Source organism: Urocampus carinirostris, chromosome 15 (assembly GCF_059441175.1).
Source record: "Urocampus carinirostris isolate Australia breed hairy pipefish chromosome 15, RoL_Ucar_1.0, whole genome shotgun sequence".
NCBI classification, from domain to species: domain Eukaryota; kingdom Metazoa; phylum Chordata; class Actinopteri; order Syngnathiformes; family Syngnathidae; genus Urocampus; species Urocampus carinirostris.
The window spans coordinates 28,681,888-28,700,548 of NC_142363.1; the positions used below are offsets into that span (position 1 = coordinate 28,681,888).

Sequence of the window (18,661 nt, forward strand, 5' to 3'; positions counted from 1 at the left end):
AGAGGAAGAGAGCGTGAGATACAAATGATAAAAAAACGTGAGAGAGGGGGAAAAGAAAGGGAGAGGAAGAAAGAAAGAGAAAATAGATAAAATAGAGAAATAGACAGAAGTAGAGAAAAGAGAAAAAAAGGGCGAAGGGTAGGGAGAAAGACAAAAGAGAGAAAAGGAAAAAAGGAAGTTAGAGCAAAAGAGATTAAAAGACACAGAGAGAAAAAGAGGCAAAGAGCAACAAAGGAAAAGAAAAAGGGATACAGAGTGGGAGAAAAGGGGTGGAAAAGAGAGAGAAAGAGAGAATGAGAGAGAGAGAGAGAAAGAGAGAGATAAATAAATACAAGTACAGTGTCTTTGCGAGAGGCACCTGGCTTTGGCAACATCAAGTTGACATATTTCAACCTGTAACTTGTTTTTCCCTTGCGCTTCTCTGATTGTTGTCTCGCGGGCCGGATTCAATCCCTTAGCGGGCCTGATCCGGCCCGCGGGCCGCCTGTTTGACACCTGTGCCTTAGAACATGTCTAAACATCCCACTATCCTATTACAACACCTCTCCACTCATTCCTATCACCAACAAGAGCTCTAGCTAGTTCTAGTTCTCATAAATGAGTTTATAAGGTCCTCGGTGTTATCGACCTTACTTTTCTCTTGTGAAGCCCGGTCTCTCACCAAGGGCCTGGGGCGTAAACTGGACTCCTTTGTGACCAGCAGGGTTACTTTAACTTGATTACTTTCAATGACTTTTGGATGACTCCAATACCAAATATGCGAATAAAAGACAAAAGAAACTAAATAGGAATAAAATGAGTCAATTTTTTGCAGGCTTGGGGAGTAACGGAATACATGGAACGGATTTATTTTCATTTTGTTTCTGTCGCATTTTATGTTCGTTTTGTCGGAGATCAAAGATATCAAAGCCAGGAGAGAAAGCTTACCACGTGTTGTGAGTCATCATTTTATTCACATTTATTTTCTTTTGTCTTTTATTAGCATATTTGGTATTGGAGTCATCGAAAAGTCATTGAAAGTAATACAGTTAAAGCAACCCTACCCAACCCTGATTACAAAACATTATCATAAACAAAAATCATCATTCAAGTAATCACATTACATTCTATATATACAGAAATTTGAGCTGAGTTCAAAGTCCTGCGCTTCGCTTTTGTTTCCTTTTAGCAACAAACAATTAGCATATTAAACCACAAGAGGGCAATCCAAGACCACTCTATATGTTTCTCAAAGGCAGAACAGTTACCTTAAGCAGTATTATTTAATTGTAACGGAACACATGGAACGGCAAAAATGATGTCGGCAAGCTGTTTGGATTTATTTTCATTTTGTTTCTGTCGCATTTTATGTTAGTTTTGCCAGAGATCAAAGCCAGGAGAGAAAGCTTACCACGTGTTGTGAGTCATCATTTTATTCATATTTAGTTTATTTTGTCTTTTATTAGCACATTTGGTATGGGAGTCATCCAAAAGTAATTGAAAGTAATCCAGTTAAAGCAACCCTACCCAACCCTGGTGACAAGGTCCCTTCGGCAAATCTACGGGGACCAATGGGGTGACTACGTGTCAAACTGACAGGTGCCCGACAGGGCACCAGTGTTACGGGCGAGTGGGTCGCCTGCGTGCATTGTGTAGCGTGTATCACGCAACTGAGAGGATACATGGAGGGCTGGGGCGTGGGCCGGCCGTCTGCCTGGGCGGTTCGGGTTGAAGGATTTTACACATTTGACTACAAAGGATTTTATACGATTGAATACAAGTTACATTTATTGAGTTTAATGCAAGATATTCACTGACTGGGCTTTAGTTCAATGACAGGTCACGCTGTTCCAAATGCAGAATATTTTGATTAGGGAATTTTGATAACAGGACTCTTGACTGAGGACGGCAGGCGTTTTGAGAACAAGGCGTTGTGTTGTGAGAACGGTGGGCACAAAACAATTCCTTGGCACGCCCATGGGAGGAGTCGGCACGCCATTATGCGGGGAGAAAATAGCCAATAGGAGAGAGATAAAGGACTTTAGAAGAGGGCTTCCCAGTGACTCCAACAACACAAATTTGGCTGTTTTGGATGGAGTACTTTGTTAAATTGTTTGGGAAATTAAATCTGCCCCCGTGTATAAATGTCGGCTATTCTGGTCGATCTTTTCCCAGAAAGAAACGAGCATGCATTGTTAGGAGAATGAAGTTTGTGTTTGGTTAATGGAGTCCGATAACTCATTCAAACAATTTGGTAAACGATACATTTTGATATTTAATTCCCAACAGGGCCTTAGAGGCGCGTGTTCCCATACCTGACCTGAGTTTATAAAATTTTGTGGACAATATCAAGTTGTTGGTTGAATTCTTGATTTCTCTTATATTCCAGAAGCGTATCGAATCCAGTCTAAGAGATCGATTTCCGGTTCCTCCGTGTTATATGTCGAAGTTTCCTTGGTCAAGACAGTGAATCCCTAATGCCCCCGATAACCTTACATGGCTGACGCCGCTATCGGTATGTGAGTGTGTGTGTGTGAATGGGTAAGTGTGAAGCACATTGTAAAGTGCTTCGGGAGGTCTTCAGTGACTTGAAAAGCGCTATAGAAATGCAGACCATTTACCATTTAGTTTTTCTGGCAATTTTTTTAATGGTCTGTTTTATTGAATATACGCCCCTCCCCCGATTTTATTAAACATTTATTTCAGTTTTATCCCTAAAAACTGTTTTTAAAAATATATATTTTCCATATTTTTACGATCATATTCATCCCCACAAAACAGAAAAAAGATCAAAAATACATCCCGAAAAACAAAAATATCATTAAAACAGACCATAAAACCGTCCTAAAACCAATGCAAATACATTTTGAAATCTATATTTATATTTCCTGTTTTGAAATATATTTTTTGTTAATCAAAATCTTTGAAAAAAAAGAAAAACCTTACAAACCCATAAAATATTTAAAAAAAAAATAGATATTTCAAAATCAATAGGACACCATAAGAATTCATAAAGAAAATAGTGATTTTTTTCAAGTATCTTTAATGATTTATGTAATTTTTTATTCATTTAACGACAAAAAAATTGAAATATGGTTTTATGTTTATTAAAAAAATTTGCCAGAAAAAAAAAGAAACATTAAAAAAAAACATCTGTAAAACAGACCCTAAAAATGTTTAAAAAAAGTATTTTTTATTTTTTTCTGTTTGTCTAATTTCTCCTGCAGGAATATTTATAAAATATTTAGAAACAAATATACCCAAAAACACTTTTTTTAAAACAGAAAAAAAAAAATAATCGATATCAGATTGAAAAAACAAAGCAACAAATAATGAATTTTAAAATGTTTATTTAAAGTATATTTTCTAATTCCACGTGCAAAATACGCTGCAAATATTGTTAATCATTTGCCCCATTATCAAATAATTTTCCCAATTTTTATATTCCATGAAAAATAGATTAAAATGAAATAAAATGCTCTATTTAGAAAAGGGACAGTGTGTAAAATGTCCTGCCTTGTAATAGTCCCAAAAAATGAATTCAGTAAGAAAAAATAAAATTCCAAAAAATGGATTAGGCAAAAAGACATGAACTATATCATACGAATGCTTATTTAAAAATAAATAAATAAATCAGGTCGAGAAACTGGCATTTCTTTTACATGGTAACATACACGCTCAGGTCGCCGCCAGGTTTGTCCGGCATCCTTGTTGTGCTCTGTGGCACCGGACCACAGTGCCATCTAGTGGTCAAATATGACACTTTGGGGCTTCAAAACGAGCTTATTTTAGGATGATATTTTTATTGATGCAGTCTATGACAGTGATTCATGAGGACATCCTGCCAGGTAGGGAGCGTGGCAATTTTGCATACATAATACTCTAGATCAGGGGTGTCAAACGGCGGCACGTGGGCCGGATCAGGCCCGGTAAGAGATTGAATCCGGCCCGCGAGACAAAGCTGAGGGAAGCGCAAGAAAAAAACGAGCTGCGGGTTGAAGGAGTCTACTTGATGTTGCCAAAGCCAGGTGCCTCTCACAAATGCTGTACTTTAATTTTACACACTCTCTCTCTCTCTCTCTCTCGTTCTTGCTCTTGCTTTTCTCTCTGTTTCTCTTTCTCTCTCTCTCTCGCGCTAGCTAGCTAGCTTTTCCCTGTCTCTCTCTTTCTCTAGCTCTTGTTTTTCACTCTCTCTCGCTTTTTGATCTTTGGCTTTATGCTCTCTTTCTCTCTTGCTTTTTGGTCCCTCTCTTGCTTCTCTCTCGCTTTTTGCTTTCTCTTTCTCTCGCTTCCTTTTCACTTTCTCTCTCTCTCTCGCTCTCTCGCTTTCCCCTCTTTTGCCCTTTCCTCTCACTCTCTGGCTTTTTGGCCTTTCTCGCTTTTTGCTTTCTCTCTCTCGTTTCTTTTTCGGTCTCTCTCGCTTCCTTTTCGCTTTCTCGCTCTTTCTCGCTTTCCCCTTTTCTCTCTCTCTCTCACTCTCGCTTTCCTCTCTCTCTCTCCCTCTCTCTCTCTTGCTGTGTCTCGATTTCCCCTCTCTTTCGCTCTCGCTTTCCCCTCTCTTTCACTTTCTCTTTCCCTTTCCCTCTCTCTCGCTCTTTTTTTCTCTCTAATCTAGTCCAGCCCCCGAGAGAATGTTTGTTCGATCGTGTGGCCCCAGACTTAAAATGAGTTTGACACCCCTGCTCTAGATACTCGAGATACTCGACTGATCCCAACACGGAGCAAATTCTCTTCAGTGCATGTAATGAGTCCTCCTTGGAAACGTCCAGCGCTCCGAAATCCCCGCTTCTCCCGATTTGTGCGGGAAAAAAAAATCTGAAAGCTGATCGGGGAGGTCTCAGGTGAAGGTCCACACCTCCAGCTCCATGATTCGGAAGTCGTCCGTTTCGGACAGGCAGCAGTTGTTGAAAGTGAGGCAGGGGCTGCTGCGACCCACGTACAGACTCTCGTCCACCCACAGACCAAAATGGCCGCTGTGGGACAGAGGGAGAGGGAAATTAATTCGGACGCATTCGCGTGTCCAGAGTCGCCGGACGTCGGCACCCGGGCACTCTGGACGCGTGTTGCGCTCCTGTTCGGCAGCACGAGGCGGCCGTGAAGACCCATGGGAAGGGCCAAGCACACAGAGGTGTTGCGTCACCGGACAGGAGGGCACAGTACGTCCAGAGTCGCCGGGTGTCAACAGCAACTCTGGACATACTGTGCGCTCCTGTCCGCGACGCAAGGCCTTCGTGTTGACACGGGGCCGCAGCCGGGGAGATCTGACTGTTTAATTAAAACATAACATTGCAAAAGCACGTGGCGGGTTATGACGTGGTACGATTTCTGCCAAGTGCTCTGAATGTGACGAATTTCGATGTCGCTGGGGAAACGGCGAGGACCAATCAGAATGCAGAGCACAATAAACGATGAAAATCCACAAAGTAGCAAAACTGTGAAAAGTAAATTGCAACGTAACAAGGATTACAGTATATATATATTTTATTTTTATTTTTTTACATCTAGACCTCATAAAATGGCAGCAAATAACTCGCTTAGGTGGTGGCCATATTGAAAATCCTGTTCTGTTATTTAGATAGCTTTACTATTTTTCTTAGGGATTAATCTCTTTGAGCCTATTTAAACTATACCAATACCATTTTCAACTTTTTGGGTAAAAAAAAAAATATCCTACAATGAAAATCACATTTCAATGTATTTAAATAATTTTAATTAAAATATTCAAATTTTAAGATGAGGGAAAAAAAAATACTTGAAATGAGCTAAATGATCTGCCATTTACTACTTACTTTACATCAGAATTTACTTTTTCTCATCATACTTATTATTTTTCTTTCCTATTTACAATTTTTTTTGAATAATAAATTTTTACAATGAGCAAATTATCACTACTTCAATTTTACCAAAAACAATACTTGAAAACGTTTCGAACACCAGTAAAAAAATGAAAAATCAAATTTCAATTTTACATTCAAATTTTTATCAGAATTAATATTATTATGTTTTAATTTTCTGAAAAAAAAAAAAAATCTAAAATCAAAGTAAATTAAATTAACTCAAAATATTACATTTTATATTATCATTAATAAAATATGAAAATAAATGAATGCAAAATTATTCAAAAAGGAAAGCAAAAAATGGTTCGGATTTTTAATTTTATACGTTTTGAGTTCAAATTTTTCGCAAAGCTCTTTGTGTTGTTTTTGGAGTCCAACAGTATAGCGCATTCATCCCCAAAAACCATTACCTTCCTCCGCCGATAGCGAAGGAGTCCAAGTCCCCTTTAATAAAAAAGGAATTCTCTCCAGTCCATTTGAAGCACTGCCAAAACAAAGAGTAAGATTCAGTTGGCAAATGGTAAATGTTTTGCATTTATATAACGCTTTTCAAGTCAACGAAGACCTCCCAAAGCGCTTTACAATGTGCTTCACACTTACCCATTCACACACACGCTCACACACCAATAGCGGCCATGCATGACCTCTCAAATTGCATAAAAGCTCAAATAACCTTGAAGCGAGGATGCAACATGAAAAGAAACGTTTCTCCCGTGCCGTAGAAGGCCTCGCTGACCCTGAGCGGGTGTGAGAGGAAAGCCCCGAAAACCTGCAAAAAAAAAAAAAAAAAAAAAAAAAACAACCGGAAACGACATCAGGGCCACGGGGCTTGGGCGAGCAGAGAGCGATCTCACCTCGTCCACGGCGTCTTTAATGATGACCAGGGCGGGCGAGTCGGCGTGGCTGACTTTGCGGTAGAGCGACTTTAAGCTAGCGCCGTGGCGCGACGTGCTATATGCTAGCTGCCAGTCGTGGCCTACCGTCCTCGGGGGCAGCTCCTTGCACAGCTGAGGTGAAGAGATCGGAAAGAAAATGGGAAATGACGAACTGGTCCTGAGCAGGTTATCTAATTTCGATTTGGAAAGTGAAAAATACAGGGTTCGTACACCTTTTTAATGACCAAAATCAAGCACTTACAAAGCCCAATTTCCATTTTATTCCAGTACCATTAAAAGACGAAATCCAGTGTGTAACATGTATTTTGGACACCCCCGAAATATATCTCAATTTACATATTTTAACCTTGCATTTAAGGCATATCATTTTTAGATCACAAGTTAATTATGAATATATTTCTTTTTGAGGAAAATCTCTCGTCAGTAATATGTAGCTTAAATTTTCAGTTGCAGGAATTTTTTCCCATTACAACTTACCACCTCCACATTTTGCATGGCGCATAATAAATGTCCATAATTGAGGCATAATCCTTGCACTAATACACATTTTATAGTACCCTGTTATAGTGTAGCATGCACCTGTCCAGTAGAGCGCTTTGACGCTTCATAGAACAATGCCGTACAAACTAATGCCAGCTTCCGTTAATCACAAGAAAAGAAGAAATGCAATGGCGGAGCAGTGTCGGCGTCATTTTTAAGCAGAGTTCTTGAGAAACATGGCAACAATGTCAAGGATTAACAAGCGGGTCACCCAAAATGTAATTACTTTTTAATCCTTGAAAACACAATATTAAAAATCAACAATTTTCAAGGATTTCACAAATCCTGAGAGTAAGGACAGTCCACACTACCTGTCCCAAAAATCCTGCCCCATTGTTAGAAATTGTGTTCATTTAAAGGCGAGGTACATAGTTGAGGTGTCCTTAAAATTTCAGGTGAATTGGCCGGTCCAAATTGTCCCTAGGTGCGAATGAGCTAGTGAGTTGTCTGTCCCCGTGTGCCCTGCGATTGGCTGGCAACCAGTTCAGGGTGTCCCCTGCCCACTGCCCGATGATTGCAGGGATGGGCTCCAGCACCCCCGCGACCCTACTGAGGATAAGCGGTTGCAGATAATGAGATGAGACTTTCCCTATTAAGTATGCGTTAACAATTCCCAACTGAGTTCAAAGAGACTTTATATTTTTTTTTTCTAGACCGCGCCTATCTGCTTTTATCTCACTCCTACCCTCGGTGTAGAGGCGAGGGGGCAATGGAGGGGAGCATGGGCGTAGTTTTCCTTTTTTCTAGCATGAAAATGGTGAAAGTAAGAAAAGGACTGCTCAAATACAGTCCAAATGCCAACCAAAACCCCCAAAAAGATGAAAAAGAAGAGTTTATTCTAGTGCATCTACGAGAACCACGTACTTGCACAAGCAGAACAAGCAGCTTGATAGAGGCTGCAATGGTAATTTCAGCAAAAAGATGGCATCAGGAAGTAGAATATTTGGAAGTTACAGACACCACATTCAAGTACCATAACCCCCCGGGATATGGCGACCCCGCCTTAAGACATTTTAACTACAGCGTGGAATAAGATTTATTTTTGGCCCCTCTTAGAAGCATTTTACGCACTACACTCACAATTTACCATGAATTCGAAAAAAATACTGTATTTTATTCCACTTTTATTCACTATAGGAAGCAACCGCGAGTGAAGCTAATGAGTGAAGCTAATCTGCTATGGCCACTTGAATGACACGATTTTGGCGTCTGTGGGTTTTTGAAAAGAACCTAAAGCACGGAGTCGACGTTGACGTTGATTCGGCGGATAGACAGAGGAGGCCGATCCGCCTGCTTTCCGACATCGGCCATTGTTGACGCTGGCTAACATGGCGGCGCTACTTGTATAGCGACCAACAGTCGGGGAAACTAAGTCCGGCGAAAATAATAACTTGAGACTCAGCGGGCGATCGGGTGATGCGATCAGCGGACGGTGCCGTAAGAGTAACGTGAAGTCTTCAAGATGCCGAGCAGAGATAAGGAACTCGAGGAAATTAAAAAGTCACTCGGCTTTTTAATGGATAAAATGGATATCGTCACCAGACAACAAGACACAATTTTGAGTTTAATGGCTGAAATCAAAGACCTTAAAAACGAAAACATTGAGAAAGAAAAGAGGATTATTGCACTAGAAGGGCGCGTAGCAGATCTGGAACAGTATACCAGGATAAATGACATCATTATCACCGGTCTGGACATCAAACCTCGGACCTATGCCAAGGCTGTGGCAAATACAAATATTGGAACAGATGCTGATGAGGATTCTGCTGAGCAACAGGTCATTGCTTTTATGAGTAAAAAAGGCATATCCATCAATGCTGAGGACATAGAAGCATGCCACCAATTAACAAGAGGTGACAACCGACCCAAAGCGACCATCGTAAGGTTTGTTAACAGAAAACGGAAACATGAAATCCTTAAGCAAGGAAAAAAACTAAAAGGGACTAATGTTTATTTAAATGAACACTTAAGCAAAAAAAACTCTGACATTGCAAGACAGGCTCGATTTTTGAGGAAAACGAACAAAATACAAGGAACATGGACTTCAAACTGCAGAGTATATATAAAGTTAAACGGCACCCCGGAACAAGCAAAAATATTATGGGTTCGAGAATTGCAGGAGCTGGACAGATTTGCCTGAAGAGTAACAATGGCATCCTGGACTGACAATATGGACACCTTTATTACAGATCACAATAAAAAAATCCATCATAATATATTAGGCCATGATTTACCGGAACTGAGCATTGTTAATCACACTGACTCCAATAATTCAAGATTAGATGACTTCGATCCTGACCACAAATTCATATCAGCTAGCTCAGACAATTGCAAATATTATACTGGAAATGAATACAATACCTTTGTTAAATCTGAAGACAAATTCTCAATAATACACTTTAACAGTAGAAGTATGTACACAAATTTTGATGACATCACTGAATACTTACAACAATTTGAGAACCCGTTTAGTGTTATTGCAGTTTCTGAAACGTGGTTCAGTGAGGGAAGGGGTGTAAATTTTGAATTAAACAACTACAATCTGAACTATGTAAATAGAACAAACAAAATAGGAGGTGGAGTAGCTATATATGTGCACAAAAGATTAAAATCGAAAATATTACAAAACATGTCATTTGTCATTGACGATTTACTTGAATGTATTACAATAGAAATTATAAATGAAAAAAGGAAAAATATTATAGTCAGTTGTGTGTATAGAACACCGGGCTCAAATCTGGAAACCTTCACAAACTGGGCTGAAAAAACATATTCAACAATAAGCGCCAAAACACTATTCATTTGTGGAGATTTCAACATCGATCTAATGAATCCAAACAAACATAAAAACATTGATGACTATATTAATATGATGTACAGTATGAGTTTGTACCCAACTATATTAAGGCCTAGTAGATTCACTTCACACAGTGCAACACTCATTGACAATATATTTACAAATAATATGGAATTTACAAACGTCAGCGGGTTAATGGTTTGTGATATTTCTGATCACCTACCAGTATTTACAGTGTATGATGAAAAGGTTACTAGACAAGAATCAATTAAGGATTATGTTTACAAACGAGTTAGAACTGAAGCGACTATTACATCACTGTATGATGACTTAGTTAAACAAAACTGGAATGATATATATGGTACAGATGATGTGGATTGTGCGTTTGACATATTTTTGGAAATATTCACCAACAAGTACAACAAAAATTGCCCAATGAGACAAATTAATATTAAGAATAAATCTGTAAACCATCCATGGATAACTAAGGGTTTACATAATGCTTGTAAGAAAAAAAACTACTTATATAGAAAATTTATTAAACTAAGAACTAAGGAAGCCGAAACCCGGTATAAAACGTATAAAAACAAATTGACAGGAATATTAAGAGCAAGCAAGAAATTATACTATACCAATTTATTACATCATAACAAAAGTAATATCAAAGGTATTTGGGATATATTAAATAGTATAATAAAAGGAAAGAATGTAAGCAATGCATATCCAAACTATTTTATTGATAAGAACAGTGAAAATTATAATTTAAATCAAGTTGTGGAGAATTTTAATAGTTATTTTGTAAATGTTGGACCAGAGCTCGCTGCAAATATCCCAGAGTGCAGTGGTAAACAATTTGAGTCACTGATAAAAATGAACTCCAAGACCATGTTTTTATCCGGGGTTACGGAATCAGAAATCTTAGACGTGGTTAACAACTGTAAAAACAAAACGTCTATGGATTGTTTTGACATCGATATGGTACTAATTAAGCAAATTATAAACAGCATTGTGAAACCATTGACCTACATCTGTAATCTATCATTTCTAACAGGCACATTTCCAAATCAAATGAAAATAGCAAGTTATACCAATATACAAAAATGGGAACAAGCACATTTTTACAAACTATAGACCGGTATCTCTGCTTCCTCAGTTCTCTAAAATATTAGAGAGACTTTACAATAATAGACTAGAACAATTTGTAGATAAACATAAATTGATTAATGAAAGTCAATATGGTTTTAGAGCAAACAGATCAGCAACAATGGCAATTATTGATGCAGTAGAAGAAATCACCCACAGTATAGAAAAGAAGAGATACGCAGTCGGGGTATTTATTGACTTAAAAAAAGCATTTGATACCATTAATCATAATATACTATTAAAAAAACTGGAAAGATATGGCATCAGGGGAGTGGCTTTGAAATGGATTCAAAGTTATTTGACGGGGAGGAAGCAATATGTAAAAATGGAAGAGTTTTCATCTGAATATTTGGACATCTGTTGTGGAGTACCACAGGGTTCTATCCTGGGACCAAAGCTATTTAATTTATATATTAACGATATTTTTAATGTTTCAAAACTATTGAAAATAGTAGTATTTGCAGACGACACTAACATTTTCTATTCAAATGATAACTATATGGATTTGGTAACCTGTATTAATCGTGAACTAATTAACCTAAAAGTATGGATGGATATAAATAAATTATCTTTAAATTTAAATAAAACCAAAGTAATATTCTTTGGTAATCGTAAGGCAAATCAAGATTTAGAAGTAAAAATGGATGGTGTCACGATAGACATTGTATCAGAAATTAAGTTTTTAGGGGTCATAATAGACAATAAATTAAGTTGGAAAACACACATCAGACACATACAAACAAAGGTATCTAAAAGCATTTCAATAATTAATAAAACCAAAGTTCTTTTACATTATAATGCATTGTATTTATTATATTGTTCTCTAGTTCTGCCATATTTAACCTATGGTGCAGAAGTCTGGGGCAATAATTACAAAAGTTCACTACAGCCCCTTTTTATCCTTCAAAAACGTGCAATAAGAACCATACACAGGGTAGGATATCGGGATCATACCAATATTTTATTCATGCAGTCCAATTTATTGAAATTGGATGATTTAATAAAATTTTTCACTTCACAACTGTTATTTAAGGTCAACAAAAACATAGTGCCAGAAAACATACAAAGATTATTCACTCGGAAAGAGGGAAATTATAACTTGAGGGGCTGTGGTGAATTCAAAATCCCAAAGGTGAGAACCACCAGGAGAAGTATGTGTGTGTCTGTGTGTGGAGTCAGACTTTGGAATAATTTGCAAAATGAAATCAAACAATGTCCAAATATACATGTGTTCAAATTTAAATATAAAAAAGCATTACTGGCGAAATACAGAGATGAAGAAAATGGGATATGAGGGAGACTGGAAATACTGCACTTCAAACTATGGCTAACTTGTTGTTATTGTTCTATTATCACATCAGAACTGTTATAAGTATTGTGTTTATTTTTATTGATATTATCACTGGTGCCGCAGTGACATTATGCGCATTATGACGTTGAGGGATGGGTATTGCGAAGATTAGTGTATAAAGTATGTGATTATTGTAACTATTATAATTATTGATATCTGACCTATTTAATAAGTATATCCATGAGATTTTGTTGTATTGGACATAAGAGGAGCTATATATAAAATGTGTTTTATAGGGAAGATAAAGGGGTAGGAAAAATAAGCATCTGCTTCTGACTATCCCTTTTCGAACATGTGTGACATTATTTCGTTGTTGATTCATTGTTTTTGTCCTGTTTTTATTTTTATGTTCGAAATAAAGTTTTCATTCATTCATTCATTCATTCAAGTCTGGCAGTGATGCTAAAGGGAGAAGCAAAAACATGATAACCATGGAAACAGCGCTTGCAATTATCCAATTATGAAATTAAAAAATATGATATGAGGGCAGATTTCTCTTTAAAGAAGTTCCATTTTCAAGAAAATAAGAACATTTATACCTAAAATGTGCCTAAATTAATATAAAATGTTTATTTTTTTACTATTTATAATATTAAAATGTGTTTGTCCATTAAACAGGGAAAATAAATCGGGAAAATGATACAATTATAATCCCATTGTGGAAAAACAATTGAAAATGTGGAGGAAAATAGCAAATTTAATCTTGTGTGCTTCTTATAGACTTTGAGTTAATTTGAAAAAAATACTGTATTTTATTCCACGTTTATTCGCTATAGGAAGCACCACTTACAGTGATGCTAAAGGGAGAAGCAAAAACATGATAACCATGGAAATGGCGTTTGCGATTATCCAATAATGAAATTTAAAAATGTGATACGAGGGCAGATTTCTTTTTAAAGAAGTTCCATTTTCCATAAAATAAGAACATTTATACCTAAAATGTGCCTAATTTAATATAATTATTTTTTTATTTTACTATTTATAATATTAAAATTTATTTGTCCATTAAATAGGGAAAATAAATCGGGAAAATTATACAATTATTATCCCATTGTGGAAAAAAATTGAAAATATGGAGGAAGACGGCAGATTTAATCTTGTGTGCTTCGAAAAAATACTGTATTTCATTCCACATTTATTTGCTATAGGAAGCAAGACTGGCAGTGATGCTAAAGGGAGAAGCAAAAACTTGATAACCATGGAAACGGCACTTGCGATTATCCAATAATGAACTTAAAAAATGTGATATGAGGGCAGATTTCTCTTTAAAGAAGTTCCCTTTTCAATAAAATAAGAAAAATTGTACCTAAATTGTGCCTAATTCAAAATTATTGTTTTGTTATTTTCCTCTTTATTTGTCTATTAAATTGGGAAAATTATACAACTATAATCCCATTGTGGAAAAAAAAAATTGAAAAATATGGAGGAAGATGGCAGATTGTATATTTATTTTTATACACTTCTTAATCAGAAAAAAATACGATAGAAATAAAATAAAAAATAAGACTTAAAATTAAAAAAAAAAATCTGTTGTATAACGGATCATTTTGCTTACTATGATTATTATACAAGTATTATATTTTTACAATATAATACTCAGTAAATTATTTGTCCTGTTGGCAAATAGATCATATCAAAATAGGAAATATTTTCTCATTTTAATAGAAAAAGAAAATATTTTACTTACAATTGACTGCCAATTGGGCAAGATTTTCACTATATATTTTTTTAAAATTTTATTTTTAAAATAATTGCGGCCATCTTAGTATTATTTTTCCTGTAAAACTAGAGAAAAAAGGATACACGCACAAAAAAGAGGTTGAAAAGCATTTGCGCTCATTTCACTAGTAAAACAAAACACATTCAATGGCCTTCTTAAACAAACAGTAACTAAAAACTGTAAACACAAACGCATTCTTGGAGGCTAATTTTTTACCCGGTTAACTAGCCGACATCCGTGTCACAGAATCCCAAAATCCCCCTCCCTGAGAATTAAACTTCTATGAAGCCTTGGTAAAAAATATTTGGAATCAAATGAATATTTGCTATCTTAAAAGTGAGTTTGAAAACAGACCCTAGTGGTAAACAATCCATTACTGTGAGTGTCTCAATGCCCGCGATGCCTTCACTGACCTCTCGGACATGTGAGGCCTCCAAAATGTGGCTGCTCTCCACGATGACGTGAAGTCCTTCGGGGTCCCGTTCGTTTAACTGGTCCGGCTTGTCTCCGTTGTCCTCCATCAACAACATCTGCATAAAGAATTAAAGCCATAGTTTCTTTGATAATACAGTAGACCCCGGGATAAGGCGACCCCGCCTTACGACACTTACTCTCCAAGCTCAAAAACCACATAATATTAAAATTTTCAGGCGCTCACGCATAGGAGTTATTTTTTGAAGATTCCGGTCTGCTATTGGTCCACTTTATATTAAATGATCATCTGCTATTGGCCTGAATAACTGTCACGAAAATACCCATTTGCTATGAGCTGAACTACTTCCCACGATTAATCTCCCTTAATTCAATTCAGAATCTTGTTTGATTTTTAAAAAATGATATTGTATTTTTGTACTGTATTTATTAGCTATGAGTCCCGAAACTAAGAAGCAAAAACATGACAACCATGGAAACGAAGCTTGCCGCTATCAAGAAATACGAAGAAGGCACACGAATGGCTACCCTGCCTAGGTTGCATGGCCATAACCAATCAACGATCGGGACTATTAATAAAGATAAAAAGGAGATAAAGGGAGGGAAATGTTGAAGGAAAAAGGAAGAAGAAGATAACGCAAAAAGAAAGCCTTGGGAAATAAAGAAATACATCCATTGTTACACTTGCTGAGGAATAGGGACGCAACCAATCAACGATCAGGACAATTACTGAGAATAAGGAGATAAAGAGACAAAATATCTTAAATAGTTCCATTTTCAATATGCCATTACCGTCTACCCCCGCCTCTGCATCCATCCGCTACTCCACTAGACCCGCTTGAGCCATGTCAAAATGTCATTTTTTTCCTTTCCTTGGATATATATTTACAATTTGATGTAATCATATGCACCCCACAAGTAGCAATTACTATTATTTATTTTTGTATAATGTGCACCCCTATATTTTTATTAAAAAAATCAGTTCAGAATGTTATTTCGCTTTTTCTCATTCCGAACTTTGTGTCATTGCATTGGGAATCGAACTTGGGTGAGGTCCCTGAGAGCGCCTGATCCTAACCACTGTGCTACCAGTGGTATAGATGATAAACAAAAGGGCAGTATATTTGATCTTATCACAGTATTTTTTATCCAGGGTACCAGAGACAAATGTTTTAGTGCATTTCACATGTCACAATGACAATTGATTCTATTCCAATCTTGATTTATTTTCCAAGCATGGGAAGGGTTTTATACATCTGACTATTTTACTTTTCTAGTTCTGTTGATAACAGGACTCTGACGCAGGACGGCAGGCATTGTTTGGAGAAGTTGTTTTGATTGGTCCAGACATCGGGACGCTCTTTTCCGAGATGGTGGGGCCCATGTGGGAGCTTCCCTGGCACGCCCATGAGAGGAGCCGGCATACCATCTTGCGGAAAGACGTGGGTTGAGAGAACAAAGCAGGAGAACGAGAGAGAAGAGGCTTGACGGAGACTCGAGCGACACTAATTCGGCCATATTCGATGGAGTTCACTTAGTTAAATTGTTTAAGGAAATTAAATCTGCCTCCGAGTGGAAATGCCGGTCTCTTGTCCATCTTTTCCACCAAGAAACGAGCGCGCATTGTTAGGTGAATGTATGTTGTGTTTGGTTAATGGAGTCAGATAACTAATTTGAACAATTTGGTAAACGATACATTTTAATATTTAATTCCTAACGATGGGAAGGGACAAATGTTTCGCCATTGTAACGTGAGAAACACACAAAAGAATTAACGTTCGTTTCTGGTACAGTGGATAAAAAGTAGTGTGTCAGTGGGAAAAAACCCAATGCCTTTTCATATGTCCTTTCTATCGCTGGTGTTCCAGTGGAAGGATTCGGCGCTCTCCGAAAGCAGCCCGGGCTCGATTCCCATTGCGATTGTGTTCAGTATGGGTCAATGATAATGGATTAATGTCCCACCCTGTGTTCCGTTCCCGTTTCTCAAACTCACCTCCCAGTCGTCTCCGGAGCTGCGCCGCTTCTCCGAAACTCCGTCCCGGTCTCCGTCCTCGAGCAGGACGAATTCTTCTGGGTGGCGGTCCCATTCCCCGTCCTCTTGTCCCTTGAGCAGACACAGGTCGGGTCGCCGGCTCATGAGGAAGGCCTGCAGCTCGTCGGCACTGAGCGGGAGGACGAGGAAAAATGGGGATTCGGGTGGGGGAGCGCGGCTCTTTAGGTGAGCAGCTGTGTCAACAAGCCGCTCACCAGGTGAATCTTTTACCGGATAGTCCGGTAGGGATAACTTTAAGGTTAAGGATCTCACTCCGGACCAATGTTCCCTCTAAGTTCCCGCAATTGCGCACTGCCCATAGCTTTTCCACGCACAAGAAAATCTAGCCAGCTCACAAAAATGAGGGCTCGAAATTGCTAATTAAAAAGCGAATTAAGTCAAAATTACAGTGCATGAAGGTAAAAATACACAGGTTCCCCTGACGTTTTGTTCTAAATGCGGTATTTTGAAGTCAAGGTCGAAGTAGAACGAAGTTGAATAAAGTCAGTAGAGTTTTTCGAGAACCGGCTTCTTCGGCTCGGCTCACTAAAAAGAACCGGCTCTTTCGGGTCTCAAACGGCTCTGCAGGTTGTTTTTGCTTCTTTGATCCCTATATGACCAAATATTATGTAAAATTATGCACAAAATGACTTAAAGGAAGGGGGGGGGATAGAACAAAAAAGAAAAAAAATACCAAAGTGAAAAAGTAGTGAAAAACTGAGAAAAAAAACGAAACAAAAGGAGAGAGAGAAAAAAAAGAGCAGGAAGTTTTCAGAAAAAGAAGCCAAAAGAAAAGAAAGAAGCAAATGAAGGGAAAAGGGTAATAGAGAACAAGAAAGCAAGAAAAAAATAACAGCTAGGAAAAAATACACTCAATGAGATTTTTTCAAAAAGAAATTTTAAAAAAGGAGAAAAAAACAAGGAAAAAGAGGAAAAAGTTTGTGTTGCATTCAAATCATTTCCAATTATATCAAGTGAATCTTGCTGCCAACATTGTACTTCCACTAAAAAATGTAATTAAATACAGTTCTGTATCTTACAACCGACTAAATAAGCCCCCAAAAATGTTAATATTATGCGATAAAAGATACCAGGAAAAAGAAATGGATATCTTGTGAAAGAATTGTAAAAGCAAACGACGTTTGTAGGCCGTACAACCTTTGCGATCATACATGAGTCAATTCATTCAAAAGTGAAAAATCATTTTGCATTGCCGGAAACTCAGCAAAATGTAACGTGATGTTAAGTTTTGGACATGTTTGATAATGGATTAGTTGCCACGCTTGGGATTGCTGTTGCTCACTGTTGTTTCAAGCGTTGCTCACCGACTTTGTGTGAACGCTCAGACCCGTAAGGAAAATTACAGGGAACATTGCTCCGGACCTTTTTGTCTTGGAATGATTTCAAACTAGCCACACCAGTCATGAGATAAGAGTCCCACTTGTAAACTTGATCGATACCATAACGCGATAAAGCAGTGCGATTGCTACAAATGATACTTTCATCATTCACAAAACGGCTGCACGATTCACCTCATCGACGTTTCGGTGTAACGTAGTGCGATTGAGTAATCTTAGACTTCACCCAAGATTCAAACATTTTCCTGACCTTGAAGACACAAAAGTATTTTCGAGGATTTCAAGCACCCTTACAAACCCTGAATATAGCAGTGCGATTATTTTAAAAATATATATAACTATCGTACACAAGTTACTTGTTAAAATGAACACTGTATATAAAGTATAATACTTTTATTTGTTGAACTAACTAACGGGGCGTGAATCTTTTATTTTTTTAATATTTTCAAATCAAACGTTTGCTTTATTTCGATTTCGAAATCTTTGTTCGGTTTTGAAATTTCTGAAGTTTGTTAGGCAATTTGCACACTCGGCAGCCAATCAGAAGCCTGCATCGAATAACTTCGTGCTTCCGGA

General features: G+C 37.5%; 1 protein-coding gene across 1 annotated transcript in view; it reads right to left on the reverse strand.

Annotated features, from left to right (window-relative positions):
• Nucleotides 1–3,758: 3,758 nt before the first annotated feature.
• The window catches only part of LOC148352061 (oxidation resistance protein 1A), a 34,445-nt gene continuing 19,542 nt past the window's right edge, over nucleotides 3,759–18,661 (reverse strand). Inside the window, exons 11-16 of the mRNA XM_088354753.1 lie at nucleotides 16,689–16,857; nucleotides 14,677–14,793; nucleotides 6,671–6,823; nucleotides 6,490–6,585; nucleotides 6,227–6,300; nucleotides 3,759–4,952 (exon numbers count right to left, since the gene is read on the reverse strand). Of these exons, the coding sequence (XP_088210879.1) occupies nucleotides 4,817–4,952; nucleotides 6,227–6,300; nucleotides 6,490–6,585; nucleotides 6,671–6,823; nucleotides 14,677–14,793; nucleotides 16,689–16,857 (745 nt within the window). The 3' untranslated portion in view covers nucleotides 3,759–4,816. The remainder of the gene's footprint in view (nucleotides 4,953–6,226; nucleotides 6,301–6,489; nucleotides 6,586–6,670; nucleotides 6,824–14,676; nucleotides 14,794–16,688; nucleotides 16,858–18,661) is intronic.